General features: G+C 36.8%; 1 protein-coding gene across 1 annotated transcript in view; it reads right to left on the reverse strand.

The window, feature by feature from the left end:
• PIK3C2G (phosphatidylinositol-4-phosphate 3-kinase catalytic subunit type 2 gamma) overlaps window positions 1-21943 on the reverse strand; it is a 347697-nt gene that overhangs the window by 245484 nt on the left and 80270 nt on the right. The window contains exons 13-15 of the mRNA XM_058558690.1: window positions 17301-17432; window positions 10128-10242; window positions 3383-3513 (exon numbers count right to left, since the gene is read on the reverse strand). Of these exons, the coding sequence (XP_058414673.1) occupies window positions 3383-3513; window positions 10128-10242; window positions 17301-17432 (378 nt within the window). The remainder of the gene's footprint in view (window positions 1-3382; window positions 3514-10127; window positions 10243-17300; window positions 17433-21943) is intronic.

A 21943-nucleotide genomic window follows, 5' to 3' on the forward strand; every position in this document is an offset into this window, starting at 1 on the left:
TTATTCTTCATTATGCAATCTATTAAGCCTTTCCAGTGATTTTTTTAAAATTTAGATATTGTGTTTTTCAGTTCTTAAATTGCCATGTTTTTACTGAGGCTTCATTTGTTCACTCATATATATCTTCTTCTTTAAATTCATAAATGTCTTTATAATAGTTGTATTAAAATTATTATCTGCTAATTTAAAAATATTTGGGTCTGTTTCTGTTAACTGCTTCCCCACATCCCAGGTTATGGTTATATATGCCTGACTCTTCCTATATCTAGCAATCATCGATTGTATTCTAAACATTTAAAATGCTACATTATTGAGAGTCTGCATTTTGCTATCTTTTGGATGACAAATGTTTCAATTTTCTTTGTAGGCAGTTTAATCACTACCAGATCAGCTTTATCCTTTTGAGACTTGTTTTTACGATTTGTCAGGTTAAATCTAGCATAGTCCTTAATCTTGGGCTAGAGCACACTTAATCCTAATATGCATCTTTCTGGTTTCTTTATTAAACGCCTGGGGTGTTCTGTGATCATTTGCCATTCTTACTGGTCAGAATTTCTATGTCTCCCCGCATTGTGCAACCTCTATAATTTACATTTATTTCATCTCTCCCTGTAATGAGGCCCTACAAAATCTCCACCTGCTCATGAGTAGCTTAGTCCTCAGCTAAATATTTAAGGGGACCCCAACACATATTTTGTAACTTCCATCCTGTACGTCTTCCTTCTCTCCATTATTACGCTCTAGAAATTCCAGCTGCCTCAGCATCATTAAACTCTGATCTCTGCCTTTTTTTCTTTTTAATTTCAGCAAGACCTGCATGCTCTGCTTTAATTATATCTCCCAGAGCTATGATGTAGAAAATGCCTCTGGGCTGAAAGCCACTTTATTCATGGGCTCACTGCAAGCCCTGTATGTTCAATTTATGGTTGTTTCATACATATTTTTCTTGTGTCATATTTCTTTAAGTCAGGAAGATTAGTCTAGTAATAGGTATCCTTCATGGCTGGAAATGGAAGTATTAATTTCTTTCAAAACAAATGTCTTTATATCTTTTGTTTTAGGATCTTCTTCGTATCTAGAAACATTCTTTTAGTTGGTAACAAGAAGAAATTTTTTAAAAATATGTACAAATATTATAGGTACATTTTCACCCAACTTCTTTGAGTCTAAACTTCTTGACTCTGATTACATTGATCAATTTGAAAAAAGAATAATTAAGTCACCAACTAAATGATAAAATGTGGCATATTGGAAGTGAAATTAATCTGATTTCAACACAATTTTTATCACATTGAAGGCTGTTCTCCATCTGTTTTCACAGTCCAGAATGAAACTGTACTGTACTGAACATTAATAACTGTATTAGAGTGGGTGAAACAGAGGAAAATGTTGCTTATCTTATGTATTAATTATTCACTTAAATAGAAACTGAAGTATAAAACAAGTTAGAATTCACTGGTATTAATTTGAAAACACAATATATTTAAAGGCAGTTACTGTGATTATTATTGTTGGTTGGTTTTAACCTTTTTTTGTTTGAATATATTTCAAATTTCAAAGCATGGTATCTTTTAAAAATATCTCATTACAAATATATTTGCCTCTGATATGTGACACAGTTGTTAAATGTAAGATTTTATAGTTTTGAGTAAGTAGTAGAAAAAGATGCTTCATCTAATTAAGATGACAGTAGGCTCGTATAACAATGGATCATCAAAATATGTGTCGCGAGGACTATGAGAATTTTCCATCACCTTCCATCTTTAAGGTAACTTTTTAGATCAGACACCATACAAAGGAATTTTATTAATTATAACAAATTTATTTTACACATATTATTTATCAGGCACAGGGTATAGCACTGAAAAAATAGTGATAAACAAGAAGATAGATAGGTTTCTTGTTCTCCTAGTTCTTACAAATTAATGAGGAAGACAAGAGAAAAACATGTTAATGAACAAGGTGATAATAGATTGTGTTAACTGCGATAACATAAAAGGTAAAGAGAGAAAAACCTCATTAGGTAGGGTGATCAAAGAAGGCTTTGTTGAGAAGACCACATTTAACTAAAGACCTACAGGATGAGATGTTTCAGTCATGTGAAGAACTGAGGATGGGGTATTTCAGGTAGGGGGGACACCAAATAAAAAGCTCTTGATATGGGAGAAGGACTAGCACATTTGAAGTGCATGAAGGAGACTAATGTTTCTGGCTTGAAGTGAATGAGGAAAAGAGTAATAGGAGTTGAAATTAGACAGCAGGGTAGTAACAAGATTATCCAAAACAGAACTCCTGATCACACTCAACACCTCAGTTTAGGATGGCCCAAACTTACTCCTTCTCTAGAAAATGACTAACACCTGCCCAGCTGATCAATTCAAAACCTTGGATTCTCCATTGACTTAACTGATTCCTTGGTTTCTCAACTGGCTTACACCCTAATTACTACTAATCATCAAGTCACGTCTTCTCAATTTCCAAAATATGTCTCCCAATCTAACCATTTCTACCTATGTCCACTGCCATCACTCTAGCTCTAGCCACCATGACCTCCTGCTTAAAATATTACATTAACTTCTTTGCTGTACTGCTTGCCCCCACTCTTACTTCTTCTCCAATCCATTCTTCATCATGTGGTCAAAGGGATCACTCGAAAAGATTATTCAGATCACATGACTCCCCTCTCAAAACCTTTAAATGATTTCTCATTCTTGGTACAAAATGCCTTATCATGTTACACATCTTACCACAGTATGTATAGAAAGAGTTACTTTCTTAGTTTTACGCTTTTGGCATGTTATTAATGAGCACAATCAGCTGCGGCTTAGCTTTGCCAAGTAGTAAGTACAAATGCCATTAATTCCCTTATAGTTCCTTCCTGGGATTTTGGTTTTATTCAGATAATTACTGTTTGACAAAGTTTAAGTACTCCATAGTCACCAATTTAGTGCTATTAAAACAAGATTTATTTCTATACTTTTTCATTCTGCCATGATAATTAAATTTTGCTTTTTCCTGTTTACTAGAACAACTTTCTACCTACTTGAAGGATGATTGAGCAATAATTTATCCATGTTAAATGGTGATACATATCTCATCACTTTCTTCTTTTTTTTGAACTGAATGATTTTCAATCTTTTCATTTTTTCTTTGACTAAAGTTAAAGTTGCTAAATGCTGCAGGAAAAAAAACTTTAAAAAACATACAAAATTACTAATCTAGCTCCTAAACATTAATTATAATCCAACAGGTGTGACTTTAGGAAAAGAAAGGAGTTATGTGGGAAGGAAAGTTCACTCTGAAAAGTTATAAATACTGCCAGTATGACTGATGGTATCATGAACAGCAGGCAACATTGACTTGCAAGACCTGAGTCACTTACAGTAAGGGAGACTGTTTCTGTGAAAGTCTGGCAATGTGTTTTAAACACTCTTTTGGTGGTTCTTCAAGATTACTTCCATTCTCTTCAGAATCAAGTTTCATATACTCCCACTCAGTAGCTGGAAAATCAATCTGAAATAAAGAAATGATTTGCCATGTATTGAATGCCTCAAAAATGCATTATTAATTTAATAATCTCCATCTTAGATTTGTAGAAACCAAAACAAAGGAAAATTCCTATATTCTCTGTGCTATTACTTAAAAATAATTTTTAAAAGAATCATTAGGGTTTGGACTTAGTATTTAAATATACATGGTATTTGGCAATCCTCAATTATTTAGATAAATGGTATAAATAAGTAACCTGTAATGTTGTCTGAGGAAAAATGATAAATAACAATACATAAACTTTTCATAAAGTTAAATAAGTGACATTTTTATTTAATGCTGAAATTATAGCCTTTCTACATTCTGTATTAAAATATGTTTCTATTATCAAATGATAAAAATTATAGATGGTAATTATATTTTTTTCATGTAATCACTTGGAAAAATAAAAAGAGTTACTTTATGTCAGTGTCTACCTTATGAAAGTCTGTGAACCACTTTGTAGACATGAGAGAGGAATCTCTGGTAAAGACCTGTTTTGCAAGTACATAACCACATGGAATATTTTTGCTTTGGCTCTGTCGTTCAGATTATAGACAGGGCTAGAATCAAACCTCCTTTATTCTCGGCTCAATGTGCTTTCTACTAAACCACGTTTCAGCTGATTCTAGTAAATAAAATAACAGTTACAGCTTCAAACTATGTAAATGAGCTAAATATTTTAGCACCTCATACATTTGCTTAAGGTTATCAAATTTTTTTTCATTTTCATATTAGAAAATCTAAAGAATTTATTTTTCTCTGCTGAACTATATCAGGTTGGATCTCAGAGGAAAATAAGGAACATTATAAAGTAGACTTTGTGAGTTACAGTTTGAAATACAGTTTAATCTATTTGGGTTCTTATTTATTTGAAAAAGTTTTAGTAATTTCATTCTGTAACCTCTAAAATTTATTGTAATATTTCTTTTTGGTATAATTTTTTCTATAATGTATCACTTATTACTCCAACATGATAAAAGAACTAAGTAATAGAAAAGCTAAATCAAAGCAATATTATAGTAAATTTTGCCTGTTAAAAGAAAGATTAATTTTGGTGCCTTAGAAGGAACTGCCTCCAGTATTAACAGGTTACATGTTACTCTTTATGTGTCCAAATACTTTTAAAAATACATGAAAGAAAAATACTAAAAATAGTATTTAATGAGCTAGTTCAACTTTATGCTGGTCCTAACTAAAGCGCAGGGTGAATAAGGAAACTAAAGATAGTGGATGAGAATACAGAAGTATCCCTGTACACAAATCCATAATAAATTCTTTGGTATATTTCACTTATTAAATTTTTTTTTCTGATACACAAATGATGCTCTATACAAATTGCCTATTTTCATATATTATGAAGCTAAACAGTTACAGATTCTTGAGCCACTGATAGAAAATACTGGACTTTCTCCCAATTGCCTCTTGTTCTAATTTTTCACAAAAGAGAAGTTCCCCCAAAGTATGTGTTAATGTATTTGCTCTAGAATTCTTTTGAGTACCATGCATTATGGAGGATATAAGAAGTATTCATCACCTTCAGAGAACTTAAAGTTTAATTAAGGAGAAAAGGCACATATTAACAATTAAAATAGAGTGCAATATATACATAGCACCCCAAAGCTGTGCTTCATGTCAGTAATGGTAAACATGTGACTTTGCTCTTCTCCTGCTATTGTTGTGACTGACTAAGCCTGGCCCTGGTCTTAAATTTCTTTTTAACAGAGTGCTCTAGAAGATCTCTTCAAATGTCGCACTCCATGTGCCATGACACCTATTTATCATACTCCTGCCTCAAGCATTCAGGATAGACTCCTGATTTCAAGAACAAAAAAATTTATGAGGCTGTTTCTTCTGGGTTACAGGAAAATATTCAGACCTGGTCACCTAACCTTCTAATTCACACCTCCTTGTATATTTGGATATTGGCTTCCTGTGTACCATTTGTTCATCTGGCTTCATTTCCTCTCCTCATCCTTCTCCATTTACACTTGGCCACCATGGTTCCTACTATGACTTTCTGACTGGGAATTCCTTGAGGGAGCTGCTGTGAATGTCCCTAGCGCCCATGACCCACAACCATGCCATAAGGTGCCCAAAGGCCCAGCTCAGGCCCCTGTGATTCTGTTAGCTTGTTCAAAGGACTTCCACTGAATTGTAGATGTAGTTTGGATGTTATAAGGCATGTGAATATTTGACCATAAGTTTTACGGCAGTTCAGGGGAAGGAAGGATGCCTACCAACTGGATGGCAACTGTGGTGAATCTCAAGTAAGGAGTTATAAAAGATGGACCCGTATGGTGGCTCACAAGTGAGGCAAAAAGACCCTCTGCTATGTTAGGACACAAAATGTACTGTGTTCTAAGTACCCGGTATCAATAATAAGACTATTGCCTCTACCTAATATCGCTGATAATGGAGGATAAGCACATAATAAAATGTTAAGTAAAGTAAAATACCTTGGGTGAGTGAATAGGTAAGAACTGTGGTTTAAGGAGAAGGCCTACTTACATAAAAGGAAGCAATGAACATTCTGGTATCTGGATTCCGATAAGTGGATCAAAGTGCTAAGTTTAGAAATACACTTAAGTTGGGATTTGTAGTGATCAGAGGTATGGACACATATCATTAATTTACCAAATATTATACTCCAGGTACTATGCTGGATGCTGGGGATAAAACACTGTCAACGCCCTTACAAATCAAGAAATCAATGGGAGAGAAGTCAATGAGAAGGAAATATAATGTGGTAAATGTGCTGATAAAAATCTTATTGATTATTATGTGAACACAGAGGAAGGGCACTTAACCCTGCTTGGGGTAGAAAGAGAGAAGGGAGTAAGGGAGAGATTCCTAGAGGAGGGTCCATGGACCCTAAAAGATGAATATTAATTACAGAAACGAAGTGAGAGGAGGGGTGGGCTCTGGATGAGGAAGGGAAGAGGGAAACCACACTGTAGTCAGGGAACAGTATTCGTAAATGCACATAAGGTAAAAGCAGGACAATGTAAGTCAGAAACTACACTTTAAAAGTTGCTGGAGCTTGAAGTGTCAGACAAGGAGTGGCAAGAGAAAAAATGGGAAGGGGGCCATGCTATAGAGCTTGGCCTTAATTCTCTAGGTAGACATGAGTTATTGAAGAGTATAAGTACGAGAGTGGCAGGTTCAGATTTAAGTCTTAGAAGGATCACACTTGTGGATTTTGGATTAGAGAATGACAAAATTAAGGCAAGAAAAGCAGCTAAACTGTCATAACCTGGGAGGCAATTGTTGAACTAGGGCAGATGAGGGAGGGAATTGAGAGTATAGACTTGCGGAACACGTGGGAGATAAACTGGCAGGATATAGTGTGGACTGAATACGAGTAGGGAGAAAGAGGGAGAGGCAAGTGAAACAGGTGGGTGTATGTGGGTGCATGAACAGACATAAATAATTCAGGGGAGGTAAAAGCACTTTTAGAGGAAGGTGAGCTCAGTTTGGGATATGCTGTCTTTGAAACTGTCTAAAGAATACCCAGGAGCCAGTTTCAGCAGGTATGTGGCTATATTTGTCTAAAGCTCGTGGTGTGAAGGAATCTGAACTAGAGATACAGACTCAGAAGTGAACCTGCATAGATACTGTGAATAAAGCCTTAGAAATGAATGAGACCCAGCATCCCACTGCTAGGTATATATCCAAGATAAATGAAAACATATGTCCACACATAACCTTGTACATGAATATTCATAGCAGCGCTATTCTTAATAGCCAAAAGATGGAAACAATCTAAATGCACATCAACTAATGAATGGATAAAGCATGATATATCCATAAAACGTAATATTATTCAACAACAAAAAAGAAATGAATACTGGGGCCGGCCCAGTGGCGCAAGTGGTTAAGCGTGTGCGCTCCGCTGCGGGGCCCCGGGGTTTGCCAGTTCGGATCCAGGGTGCGCACCGACACACCGCTTGGCAAGCCATGCTGTGGCGGCGTCCCATATAAAGTGGAGGAAGATGGGCACGGATGTTAGCCCAGGGCCAGTCTTCCTCAGCAAAAAAAAAAGAGGATTGGCAGATGTTAGCACAGGGCTGATCTTCCTCACACACACACAAAAAAGAAATGAATACTGATATACGCTACAATGTGGATGAACTTTGAAACATTATGCTAAGTGAAAAAAGCCAGTCACAAAGACTACATATTGTATGATTCCATTTACATGAAATGTGAGTAACAGGTGAATCTACAGAGACAGGAAGTAGATTAACAATTGCATAGAGTTGGGGAAAATGGGGGAATAAGCGGTGATAGCTAAAGGTTATGGGATTTCTTTTCCAAATGATGAAAAATGTTCTAAAACTGACAGGGGTGATAGTTGCACATATCTGTGAAAATACTAAAAAACCACTGAACTGGACACTTTAAATGGGAAAATTGTGTCTTATGTGAATTATATCTCAATAAAGCTTTTTAAGAAATTCTCCCAGGGAGAATATATGTACTGAGAATACCAATGGGCAGCAGATGGAACCCTTGAGAACTGTCAACAGTGAAGACTAGCAGAGGAAGGGGAGCCTGAGAAGGAGACAGAGAAAGGATAACACGAGAGAAGTGTGAGGAGAAACAAAAGTGGGCAGTAAAACCAAAGCCAAAGGAGAAGAGTGTTCTGAGATAGGAAAAAGACAGTGCCAAAAACCACAGAAAGAGGGCTAGTATGAAGAGGACTCAAAATCACACTGGATCTGGCAACTAGGAATTAACGGGTTACCTGACAACAGTTAAGTGTAGTGAGGACAAACAAGCCAGAATATAATGAATTTAGACATGAATGGAGAGAAATATAAAATAGAACAAGAGAGGGGCCAGCCCAGTGGCATAGCAGTTAGGTTCACGTGCTCTGCTTTGGCGGCCTGGGGTTCGCAGGTTCGGATCTCAGGTGCGGACCAACGAGCTGCTTGTCAAGCCATGCTGTGGCGGTGTCCCATATAAAGTAGAGGAAGACGGGCACGGATGTTAGCCCAGGGCAGATCTTCCTCAGCAAAAAGAGGAGGATTGGCAGTGGATGTTACCTCAGGGCTAATCTTCCCCACAAAATAAATAAATAAATAAATAGAACAGCAGCAACATTAACTAAAACAACTCTGCTCTTCCTAAGGAGCTGTTCCCTCCATCTGAGAAAAATCACATGATAGTCTCCCTTATTTCTCCCACCCCCACTGCTGCCACTAAAGACCCCTATAATCATGAATTTATATCCACAAAAGCTCTGGCAATAGTCAGACCTGAAAGCTTTTTGTTAAGCTGAGGTGGTTTGGATCTGGTAAGAAATAGTCTGATAAAAAAAATGCATTTATCCTCTTCAAAAAAGGTAGTTGCCCTGTTACAATGGTAAGTCATCACATGTTGAGCGTCTGTGATGTCATGCCAAGATTCAACTTAAACAACCACTCTGTTTTATCATCATGTCCATGGATTAGAAGTGGATCTTTGGCTACTGTCTCGTGGGGACTTCCTCCCTCCTGCAGAGTGCAAGCCACATTTTTATTAGTATTATTTTTCTCTTCCATTTTCAACATCTGACTGTGCATCTTGCTAAACTTTGTCCCTCACACCCCTTATCCTAAACCTGGGAATTTAAGAGCCTGGAGACTCCACTAGCTTCCTCTAGAGCAGCGATCCTCACCTGAGGCCAATTCTATCCCTAGAGGATACTTGACAATATCTGGAGGCATTTGTGACTGTCAGAACTGGGGAGGTGCTACTGGCATGCTAGTGGATAGAAGCCCAAGACACTGCTAAATATCATACAATGCATAGGCCAGCCCCTAGAACAAAGAATTATCCAGTCCAAAATGTCAATAGAGCTGAGGTTGAATAATCAGGTTCTAGAGAATGCTGCTCAGAGAGCAGTTCCCAGTTTTTCCCATAGAGATATATATAAAGTTCATATTCATTGTATTTCCATGTCTGGGAGTAGCAACGCTTCAGGCATCTGACCAATATGATCACTTATAATCATGAACACATGAGGAGCTCTCAGAAGTAAGGACCAAAGTCTGGAATCATTAACCACCTTTTATTCATGATCACAAATCAAAGAAAGTAGAGAGGCTTTAAGAAAAAAGAAAGTATGATAGATGGATTTAGTTTGCAGTTTCTCCCCCACTACTCAGCTAATTGCTAGTCATTTAGGAAATGTATGATAATAGAATTTTAAGGAAACATGACATACTGCAGAGGCAGGTATGAGTAAGGTACCAAGTTAATAATATATACCAATGACTGTTTTTAGACAATGGAAAGAAAAATGAATGCACATAATGAGTATACTAATGTCAACACTCCATCGCTCTCCTTCATGATCATGCTTGTTGGACAATGGCTTGAAATTGTCTATTATATAACCCAGGCTATTATATAACCTGGGAGAAAAGTGCTTTGAAAGTACTGGATGCAAAATAAAAGCAGTAGAGGTTTTACAAAACCCAGCAGGCTGGAGGAAAAGAAGACTATTAAAATGTGTGGTCCTGGAAGAAAATTGTTTCTGTAATTGACAACAAGCTACTTATCAACCAATATTTGCTGTGTGTACTTTAATCTCATAGCCTGGCACTTACCTGCAGGGTCACTGGGGATGGCTGACTTATATCCCACACTCCTGGAGCTATCATTTCAATGGGAGGCTCCCTCTGTAATGTCATGCTGAAGAGCATAGACCCGAGAATGGATTTGCTGCAAAAGACAACACAGACAGACAGACAGCAGTCACTTCATGAGGGAAGCTATTATAATCTATAAATGTTTTCTTTCGGAATATAAACATAACCAGCTATTTTAATGACTTCATTCAATAGATAGAAAAGAAATACAATATTCCACAAGCCTAGATACTGGTTAATAGTTCATTTCTAATATATCACATGTATGAATATGTTCCTAGATGCCTACATTTATTTTCCACACAAGAAAATTGCTTCCACAATGGTCTCTAACAAATAGCATTTATTCTTAATTTCCAACAATGTTGATTACAAGATGGGACTAAGAATCTCAGATCTATATTCTCAGAGTTACAACTGCCTTAAGTCAATAAAGTTGTTAACTCTTCAGAACGCTGGTTGCTCCACAGTGTGACTAAATTCTCTGGGCATCTTTAAAGATATGAACTCTAACTTTATAGAAGGAAAAGACTTAAATTAGCATATGATCTGAAGAATCAAAATAGTTATGAGTCTTCACAGAGGAAATGCTTCTTTATGCATAAATAGAAAGATTATTCACATTCTGAATGTTTAAAATTATGTTGTAAATTACCATAGTAAATGAGAGTGCATACAGGAGAGACTTTAAACAGGAAGAATTCATGGATGGTTTTAACAGCTTCAGTAACATCCAAATCCACAAGTCCTTACAGGAATTTAAAAAGAAGCTATACCTGGCTGAATATAGGAATTAGATTATTGGTAAAATATTCCAACGATCACTGAGAACAGTCTTTGATTTTAATATACCAAATTCAAAATGTAGAACTGAAAGTACACAAAATTAAACTTAAGTTTATAAAGAACTTTAAGGCATCAAGTGAGTCTTTTTGAAAACAACATAGAATTCCACCTTGCCATTTAATAGGCACTATGTAAAAGATGAAGAAAAAATCCAACAAATAAAGCTCTCTTTAAACCTTTAGCTTTCTGAGGCCTGTCTTCTTTATTTTCCATATCTAAAGATATTATTATAAAGTATCTGCACAAAGGAGTATAATTTGTAAACATTATTGAGCAGATATTTTTAGACAACTCAAGAATATTCTCCTGGCAGGATGATTTTTTTTGTGTGTGAGGAAGATCAGCCCTGAGCTAACATCCATGCCAATCCTCCTCTTTTTGCTGAGGAAGACTGGCCCTGGGCTAACATCCATGCCAATCTTCCTCCACCTTATATGGTACACTGCCACAGCATGGCTTGACAAGTGGTGCATTGGTGCACGCCTGGGATCCGAACCCCGGGCCACCCAGCAGAGTGCACGCACTTAACCGCTATGCCACCAGGCCGGCCCCTAGCAGGATGATTTTTGAATCTTCTTTATCCCTTTGTTCCATCCTCTCCTCATCTGGAGAAACTTGTATTTTGGTATAACAATACAGTACTGCGGGGCCAGTATTAGCAAGCTAAAAGTTAGTTTAATGTGGTAAAGTTTAGAAAATTATTAATGTGATTTTCTCTTTTGACTTTCAGAGTATATAACCTTTCCCCAAATGGTCTGAAGTATCCATCTGCCTGAGAAAAGTTTTGGATTAGTTTCAGGCAGCCTGCAAGAGGAAGAAGGAGCAGGAGCACATCTAACATCAAACTTGGAGAGCTCAGACGTTAATGTTCTCCATAGCATTTACACAAAATATTTCTGTCCGTGGTAAAGGATTAACAGCAGTGAGGAAGGAGGATGTGGCACATTGGATAGAGAATGTGGCAAAGGAAAAGGACACCACTTTCTGGCAATTCAGGATGGTGGGAAGCAAAAAACGGAGAAAGAGAATGAGCATGGCAGACATAGGTGTCCCAATTTCTCCCTCTTCTGCCTTTGGAAGGCAAATGGGGAGGAGCGTTAGACAAATGAGCACAGCTAAATGCTGAAGGCAGAGGGGGCTCCACTAGCACTACCTGTTTCAGATCCTAGAAGGAAATCACCTCTTGAGCCACTCCTGTACCAACCTGTGGCAGGAAAAGACTTGGGGCCACGCGATAAACAGACAACGAACTCCTGAGTTCAGCTTTATTGGGCCTTCTTTGGTTTCCGTATAGAAGAAATGGGATCTAGAAACAGCTAAAGATATCTGGGTGACAGAGATTTCCCTAAAACGGGATCACGTGGTGGGCATAAGGGGCCTCTACGATAAGGGCATCTGATTGAACCATCCAACCCGAGATCTACTGGGAGGCCAGCTAAACCTCTGATGGGTCTATGGTGCCTGCGAGAGCCCAAGTCATCCAGGAAGTGCTAGTAGGCCCTGCCCAAGCTGGAAGAGCCCCAGTCACCAGCTATGCTAGCTGTAACAAGCAGCCACCAGCTTAAAAAGTGCCTCTGATTTGGGTATCAGAAGTCACCAGGCCTGTTTCTTTTCTGATCCTGTGTATCCAGATACCCCCACAGGAAGAGAATCAGGGTGTCAGGAAGCTGTCTCAGTCACTGCGCATTTTATCCAAAAGAGACTGCATACTTCTAAAAGGTCTATTTAAATTATTGAATTGACTAATTTTTTGTCATCAACGGAAAGTTTTTTTCTCCTCATTAGCTCCAGGCTGGAAGCTCATGAGGAAAAGTGTGATATATTAATTGAATTTTCCTTCACATCTAAGTTACGTGATGAGTTATATTTATTGCCTTCCTACATTTATATATCTTGGCCATGCTTCACTCTGAAAATCCAAGTGATCTAAGCTGATTCCTACAGAGGATGAGGGGAACTCATGATTAACCATCAGTATCTGTCATTTCTCTCCTTGGATGAAGTCTGGATCAACAGTCACCATGGCCTTAACCCTGAGGCATAGGGGGCAGAATGAAGTCAGAGCACTTGATTCAAGTACGTGTATGAGGGGATGAATCAAGCAATAGGGCAGAGGGAGAATGAACTTCTAGCTGTCCAACTGAGGTTGATATAACATATACTTTAAGGCAATTCAAGGGGGCAAGGATGTTTGGCAACATTCTTTGGGCTCTCTGTGTGTTTGACACTAGCTAATTTACTTTCTGATAATGGACTGTACCTAAACTTCTTTTTAGATATTGCTAGCATGATGGAGGGAATAAATTTCCATAGACTTCTGCAAATAAGAAAATATGAGACTAAGAAAGATTTTTAGTGGAAGTAAGATGTGAAAAGAACGCATCAAAGAGTGCTGGTGGTCTCAGAAAGAAGATGAAAATGGAAACTTTTAACACTCAGGCCAGTGGGGATCACCAGTAATTTTTATATTACTACTGCGGAAAGGTTTATTAAGGCAGTTAAAATTAAGTGAACAAACAAAAACATGATGAAGACAGGATATACAGGAAACAGTTTCATAGAGTGGAAAGAACATACTTTAAAGCAGGACATCTGTACCCTGTCTTCATCAACTACCCTAATTAGCTTAACTTCTTTGAGCTTGGGTGAAATTAGTGGTTTTCAAAAGAGTTTTGTATTTGTTTTCATATGGCTTGGTGCTTGGGGGTGGACTTTAGAAAGGTGGTAAGGAGATGGCAAATAGGTTGGACTCCAGGATTTCAAATCCCGCCCCTCTCCCTCCAACAACACATGCATAGACTGTTCAGTGCTCTTATAATCTGAGATTTAGGATAAGATGTCATTAGAAAACAGACCACATGGCTAAATATAACATTTCAAAATATTTGTTCTGGAATATCCTTAAGGATCTTTTCAATTCCAATATTGTATAAATTCCTATGCCTAGAAAAACCAAACCAAAATCTGTGGTACCAGGAGAACAGATGGGCTGGTTTACCCTCTCTGGACCCTTGTTTCCTCAGCAATAAAATAAGGGGTTTGAATAAGATAATTATTGTCATTTTTAGCTATAGGGATTCTATTCCAGGCTTGGCATTCTGGAACTAAGAATACAAAGACTCCAGAACTGGGCAGTCAGCACGTCCAGAGGATCTGATGTTATATAACTCTTTGGGACTCTGCCTCTCACAGGTCTAACAGGTTTCATGCCCCAGAGCAGAGGGTAGGCTGGGCTGAGGTGTAAGTCCCTTATATGGTGGTGAGGTTCTCATGGAGCAGGGTGTGGCATCTAAGGGCAGGAAAGGGGGCTGCTTGAGGTAGTAACATGTGTGGAGAGAAGTCAGACCTGCATTCCGGTTCTTGTTCTATTCATAAGTAGCCCGGTGACCTATAACAAATCCCTTAACCTTCATTCATCATAGAGATCTTCATTTGTAAATGCGGTATTTGGATTAGTTGAGCTCTGAGGGTCTCTCTTGGACAGGAAGGAAGGGTAATGAGGAATTCTCATCCACAACTTTTTTTATTATTTGATTTTGAGGATATATCTGAAATGATAAGATACAGGTGGGGTCAGGGTTGGCTACTGAGGAAACTGCCTAAGGAATCAAATTGTTTCAATATTAAGATTTATTTGGGGCCTGTTTTGAAATTCTGCAAAAGATTCTAATTTTCCCAGGCTTTAATGCACCTTAGGAGCTTTGAAAATACTGATGCCTGGGGCCCACGGCAGACCAATTAAATAAGAATCTTTGGGCGTACTTGGGCTTTGGATTTATTTTAAAATCTCCCCAGGAGATTCTATTGTTCAACCAGGGTTGAGAATCTCTGCACTGAAGGAGTTTACCACAATTTAGAAAAGCTAAGTAACTACTACACTTATTTGTTTTGAACTTAAATAGGGAAGGTAGCTCATAGAAATTGTTGTCGTGAGAATAACACTTTCTTACTGCAGTGTGGAGACACCGTGAATACAGATGCAGTGGAAGCCCTGTTTGCAAAAGAGAAGATTATGAAACGTCTGTGGGCAAAATTTTACCTTTGTACTTGAGACATATTTTTTATAGGCCTGAAAGTGAGTTTGCGTGCTTGAAAATGTCAACGTTTATTTTTATTTGTAGATATTCTTGATGCAGCCATAACTCATACAACTGAGTTTAATCGCCACTGGTTCTTCTGAAACCCACTCTGGAAACCACGAAGAGATGGGAAGTCTTTAATGCTGCATATTTTCAGATTGCATGTATGTTGGAAAAAATAAAGACATAAGTGCTCACTACAACTCCACAGGGCTAGATATGGGTAATTCAAACTGGAATAAATGACAAATTCAATACCAAATGTTTATGGGCAGGGGTCATTCTGTGAAAGAAAATGAAATTAAGTGGCCTATTTGCTGTGATCTGGAAACATTTGCATCAAATAAATTGGGTTAGAATCTCTATCTCAGAGCAATGAGCACAGTGGGAGTCATAGCATCTCCCCAATTGCCCCACATGATGGATTTCTGATGTCTTAAAAAGATCTGGATTTCTTTAAATTGGTTAGCCCATGAAACAGGCAGATTTTCTGATTTTCGTAAGAAACGGTCTTTTGGAAATATATTTACAAATGCTAACTGAAGTGCTCTTTAAAGTAAGTTTATTTTCTAATGTGATGTCTCATCATCCACAATTTTGACAACTTCCCTTAGGAAAACACCACCTAGCATAGTCCCAGATGGCATTACTTAAAGATGCCCACCGTCAATGATCACTTGTACATAAAATGTGTACCAATGGTAAGTGATATATGACAAAACAACACAGTATTTTTACTATCATAACCATACAGAAAAAAGCCTTGAAGATTAGTCTGAAAGACAAAAATATTCCAATCATCTTATATATTTGATGTTTACCAGTTGCCTGTTATGTAAGAAGTAGTGTGATGGAAGGGAATAAAATGGATTGATCTTTTTTTCAGTGAATAGCTACAAGTATTAGTCTAGAAACATGATAGATCTTACAAATACTGAAGTTGAAACCTTAAAGAATTTGACTCGTGAGAAGGAAGGGCACCTGCACAGCTGTTCCTACTGAGAAAGTAATGGAAATTCTTAGCCCACAAATCAAAGTTTTGAAATATCTGCTCACAGCAGTAAGTATTCCTTTTAGGGTTAAACTGTTTCTTATAGATTTTGGAAATTTTGTTTCATTCTAAATCTCCTATAGGAATTGATTTTTTTCCCCATCCAATTTAGTAAACAACCCTCTACCGATTGCCTAATTATAAGAGGTACTATGTTAGATGATAGATATTACATTTCTTGTCAAGAAACATATATGTGGAAATTGACTAGAGCATGAAAACAAATAATAGAGCAACACACACACACACACACACACACACACACACAAGGTCAGAATTAATCCAACAAAGACGATTTTAAAGATTTATCACGGTTGCTTTGATGATAAATTTATTTCTACTGATTATATGTGGGAACTAAAAACTGATGAAGTATTTTCTTAACATTTTTATATTGCCAATCTTTTTAAAACAACAGGGGCAGAAATATTTTTTATAATAATGTTAAAGTAACAATGTAGATTCTAATTTTTCAAAGGTCCAGTATTTTACAATTCGATTCTAAAGCAAGTCTTGCCATGTGAAAAATAACTAAGCTGATTTATTTGAAATATTTTTCCCTTAATAGCATAGAAAATCATGTAATCGACTTTATCAAATATTCCAGGTATTAATAGTTCCAAATCCTTACGGTTAAATCAACAGTTAATTTTGCAATGGCCATTAGTTCTAATAGGATATGTGAACTCCTAGTTGACTTACTTTTCTGAAAAATACCATCTTAAAGTTACCAGGTATTTCTTCTTGGCAATAAAATGTCAGGAAACTAGTTACCTTGTATAATTTTGCTTCAGCCAGAGTTCCATGACTCACATTGTTTCTGAATGACAATATTGATCTAAGTCATCCTGAATTACTAATTCCAGAGAAACTGACTGGTCACAGAGGGAAAAGCAATTGAGACTGGTCATGCCAATATCTTTTCATTGTAAATGACCCAGTTGACACGTTGAGCATGAGGCCTGTTTCTCAAGCCATTTCTACATTTTGCTTTTCAGTCTTACTTTCAATAGTCATGATTTATATTGAGCTACCTCAATTGTAGAATAAAATGTCTTCTTGATTTTCTCACTATGCCATATACTGCAAAATATTTAGCTACAAAGAGGTTTTTACTGAGGTGGGAGCATTATTAATCACAAATGATATACTTACTCTTTTGGAAACAATGGAAGACAAGTCCAGGCTAATAAATTTGCAGTGTTGGTTGCACAGATAATCCCAAACAGTTTTATAGTGAGCATGGATTCCCTTGGAAGTGACTTTATTTCAAGAGGAAAATTGATCCTTAAAATAAAAGAAAGAAGTAGATTATCCACCCAATTACAATGATATTTTCATAAATATTTCCTTATAATACAATGGTAGGTGATAAAATTATTTGACTATTTGAATTGAGGCATCCTCTTGAACTTTTGTGTTTTATCTTGTAAAAAGAGAAATATAGCAGAAGTACATAGAGTAATAAGACTCAATCAATGGGGATTGCTAGCTATAATTATAATTTTGATATGTAAGCTTATTTTTAAAAATTACAATAACTTGAGCATATATTCTTTTGTAAGCACAGAGGAAAAAATGATTAACGTTGTCTTAGGGAATGGGGGAAGGCCGGAAATAACTCAAAATGGGTCTTAAAGAGTAAGTTAGCTACAATCAGATGAAGATTTGGAAAAGAATATTCCAAGAAGAGAAAAGTGCAAATATGCAAGGAAAAGGGCATATATGCATGAAAAGATTACGTGTAGCTGAGAAATAGTCAATGGCTCATTGTGGCTAGAACAAGGGATATGGTCAAGTTGGTTGCGGAAGTTATGGAGGATGCAATTAGAAAGATAGGTAGTTGCCAGAATGCTTAAAAACTCTGTATGCCAGGCAAAGGTATCTGAGCTTTTTCCTAATAGCAAAGGAAATATTTGAATGAGAGAGCTAAAAGTATAGAGAGATGTTTACAATTTTAAATGTGGACCACTCTGGGTAATGATGAGAACCCAGGAATCTGGGAGAACACTGTTGAAATGTAATAGATATACAATTCCTGGATATGTCAAAGTGAAGGAACTCTGAACTCAGACCCTGAATGGATTGTAGATATGGGCAAAAAAAGTGGCTAAGGATAAACACAGGATTGTTAATGGTGAGAAAAACTTGAATTTGGGTATTGAAGCCATCAATATACATAAGAGAACATCAAGAAGATTATAAAGGATACTGTAAGACTGGGAGGGGTACACCTCAGTGGTATAAGTTTCTATGAAGAAAGGGCTTTTGACAGAAAGTTGAGAGTGTGATCTGAGGTCTCTAATATTGCGCAGGGAGAAGGGTTCCTTTCTTTCCCTTCTGGAGTCTTCTTGGTTATATAGAAATGATCAGGTTTCACTACAAGAGACTTAAGAGAAGTATGGTGTTTAGGAGAGATCTATTTATGAGACAAGGAGATGAAAGACATATTTTTTAAGAGGCTAAGATGGGAGAATATTTACTAGAAGATGAGAATGCTAGGGAGAAATGGGAAAACTGGAACAGAGGTTGGCTGAAAGGGAAATAGTCATGGTAACTGATTCACCAAGGGATGGGAAGAAGAAAGAAAAAAGTGACTAGAACAGCAAATGAGGCAGCTTGTATTGACTATCTGACGGTGTTAGGTATGAAGAGTATGAACAGAATCCACTGGCCTTGTAATTCCCAGTTGAACTTTGATATCAAGTTGTTTAAGCAGTGGGCGATTATCAGAGGATTGATGATGACCAAAGCCTATTGTCCAACTGGAAGGTGCTGACTGAGATTAGCCCAGTTGAGGCCTCAGGTAATATTGAGTATCTTCTCACACTAGGAGTTAGCCGTCTAATCTGAATACTAGGGAGTAGTCCTTACCCAGGGTGCCAAATAAGACATTGGTGACACCCTTTTGTGAGTGGCTGGGCAGCATCCAGTGTCAGGGATAATGAGAAGTTAATTCAGCCCAGTGGCTATAACTGATTTTGAGGAAGTGCACGTCCTTCTCGTCAACATAATGTTCCCTGAGATGAAGAGGTCCAGATCCTTGTTTATATAAAGCAGCTAACAAGAAAGACAGAAGAGCTATTTTAGAGGTAAAAAGGATAACTAATATTTGACTGACAGCATATTAGTGGAATAGGACAATGAAGAATTAAAGATGAATTCTAGGCCTCTAGATTATGTTATAGTGAACACCTTTAACTGACAGGAAACAGAAGAAAGATGAAGTTAGGGTAGGGGTAATATGTACAGTTTAGGGCATGATGTCATTGAATTAATAATAGCTCTGAGATGTCAATATGTAAGCTATGTGTGGAGATGACGAGTCAGAGGTTTGGATCTGAATATATCTGAGGTCAAATACTGGCTCTATGACTAATACGATGTTCTTCCTTGAGCAATTAATTTAACTTTTCTAAGCCTCGTTTTTCCTTATCCATAAAATGGAATGAGTATTGCATAACACAGTATGTAGCAAATGGTAGGTTGTATATCACCAATATATTCATTATCCAATCAATAATGTAATAATTTGTATTAGCCAAAAAGTAAAAATAAGTAGGGGAGGGAAATAAAGGAAAAGACTAGAGTGAAGAAAATCTAATTTTCAAGATTAGTCAAGTTTAGATTATTAAAAAATTAAATTGTTACACATTTAGATACCTAAAACTAAGAGTCTATTTTCTTTTATATTCTTTCATATTCGTAATATTCATTTAAAATAAGGTGAACATATTTCTCAGCTTAAAATAAGCTCTGAAACTCAACATAAAATGTTGATGATCCTTTCGAATGCACAGTAATTCCCTGAATGTTCTCTCTTTTACCTGTAATTGACTTTCTATTCAGTTTTCATATTTCTGTGCTAGGACGGCAGCTATACTTTCAATTTATTCCTCACATAATCTAGAACGTTCTTTTTCCCATTGAGTCTGGCTTCTTCATGTATAACTTCACTTATTAGTGAGCTTTTCATACCAAGAATGACAAAAATTCAATAAGTTACAGTGGATAGATACCACCAATCTCCATTCTGTCATTTTTATTAATAAAAATAAATGCTTCTAGGGTAAGAATATATGCTTTCTAAATAGTTATTTATTCATTTCTTGAATATATATGTGGATTTTTAAAGCCAGAATAATCTCACATTCACTGAGAAATTTTTTTTTAACTTCTACATGGCCATTGAAAAATCAAAGGAATGAACTTTTAGAGAAAAAAGGAAGCAAAATACTTTAAGAGACAATTTGATACGTGAAGTCAGATTGCTTCTTGTTATCCAAGCAGCTGGCACAGATCTCAAGTTTTAACTATATGTTTACCTTACTCTGAGTAAACACTAAAATTTTTCTTAAACATTTTTTTCTTCTATATATTTTCCATAAAATCATAATAAGTTTTAGATAGAGAAAATGGGCGATTTAAAAAGTCACATTATTTAGAACTCTCCTATTAATATTGATATATAACAATAGACCATTGTAAAGACTTTGACTTTTGTCTGAGTGAAACAGGGAGCCATTTTAGGATTTTTAAACAGAAGAATGACATGGCCTGACTTACATTTTAAAAGAGGTCACTTTAGCTGCTGTGTGAGAAGGGCTATAAATTGCAAAAGAAGCAGAGAGACCATTACAAGGCTACTGTGGTAATACAGGGGAGAGATGATGGTAGCCTAGACCAATGAAAGTGATGAGAAGAGATATTCTGTAAACATTTTAAGGAGAGAGCCAGTAGGATTTCCCGGACATGGAGTCTGAGAGAAGGAGATTCAGGTTATGGATTTGACCTGAATGACGGGAACTGGAAATGATCATCCACAGTGGCCATCACGGGTAGAACAAGCTTGGAGTGTCAGATCAAGAGTTTAGTTTTGGACATGTTGAGTGTGTAAGTCTGGAGTTTGTGACTGATGCCAGGGTTGGTGATATAAATTTGGGAGTTGTTGGCATATAGACGGCATTTAAAGCTATGTGACTATAACAGAAAACTAAAGGAGCACGGATAGATACGACAAAGAAAAGGCTTAAGGGCTAAGACCATGATCAGTCTGGGAGAAGAAAAGAAGATGCAGAATGAATGTCCAGTAAGAGAGGAGGAAAGCTAAAAGAAAGTGTGAGCCAAGTGGAGAGCATATTTCAGGATGGGAAGTGAGATCAACAGTGCCAAATGCTCCTAATAGATCACGTAAGATGAAGACTAAGAAACAAGCATTAGATTTAGCTATGCAGGTCACTGGTGACTATAATGGGCAATTTCAGTGGAGCAAAGGCAATGAGAGCCTGATTGAAGTATGTTTTAGAGAAGAGAAAAAAAATTGAAGAAAGTAAATATAGCCAGGTGTTTGGAAGGGTTTTGCTGCAAAGCAGAGGTAAAAAATAGAGTGGCTGCTGATGGAAGAATGAAGTAGAGTTTTGTTTTGTTTTTTAACGTAAGATGTGAGAACTATGTAGAATATAAATACTCTGCACAAAATTTTAGATGTTTTAAGAAACAGTACGAAAATCACAGTAAAAACATGAGCTTTGGAGTCAGAGGGGTCTGAGTACTAGTTCTGCCATTTACTGGTTGTGGGACCTGGGGCAAGTTAATTAAGCTTCATAAACATCAATATTCTGATCTTTAAAATGGGATGATAATACTTGCAATGTATTTTTGTCATTAAGTTGAGATGAGACAATATATTTTGGGGTATACTATGATAACTGGAATATAACAGGTGGTTAAAATCTATGTCACATATTATTAAACAACAAAGTTTCTGTCCTTAAGCTCATAGCTCAGTAATGAAATGT

Source organism: Diceros bicornis, chromosome 17, assembly GCF_020826845.1.
Source record: "Diceros bicornis minor isolate mBicDic1 chromosome 17, mDicBic1.mat.cur, whole genome shotgun sequence".
Taxonomy (NCBI): domain Eukaryota; kingdom Metazoa; phylum Chordata; class Mammalia; order Perissodactyla; family Rhinocerotidae; genus Diceros; species Diceros bicornis.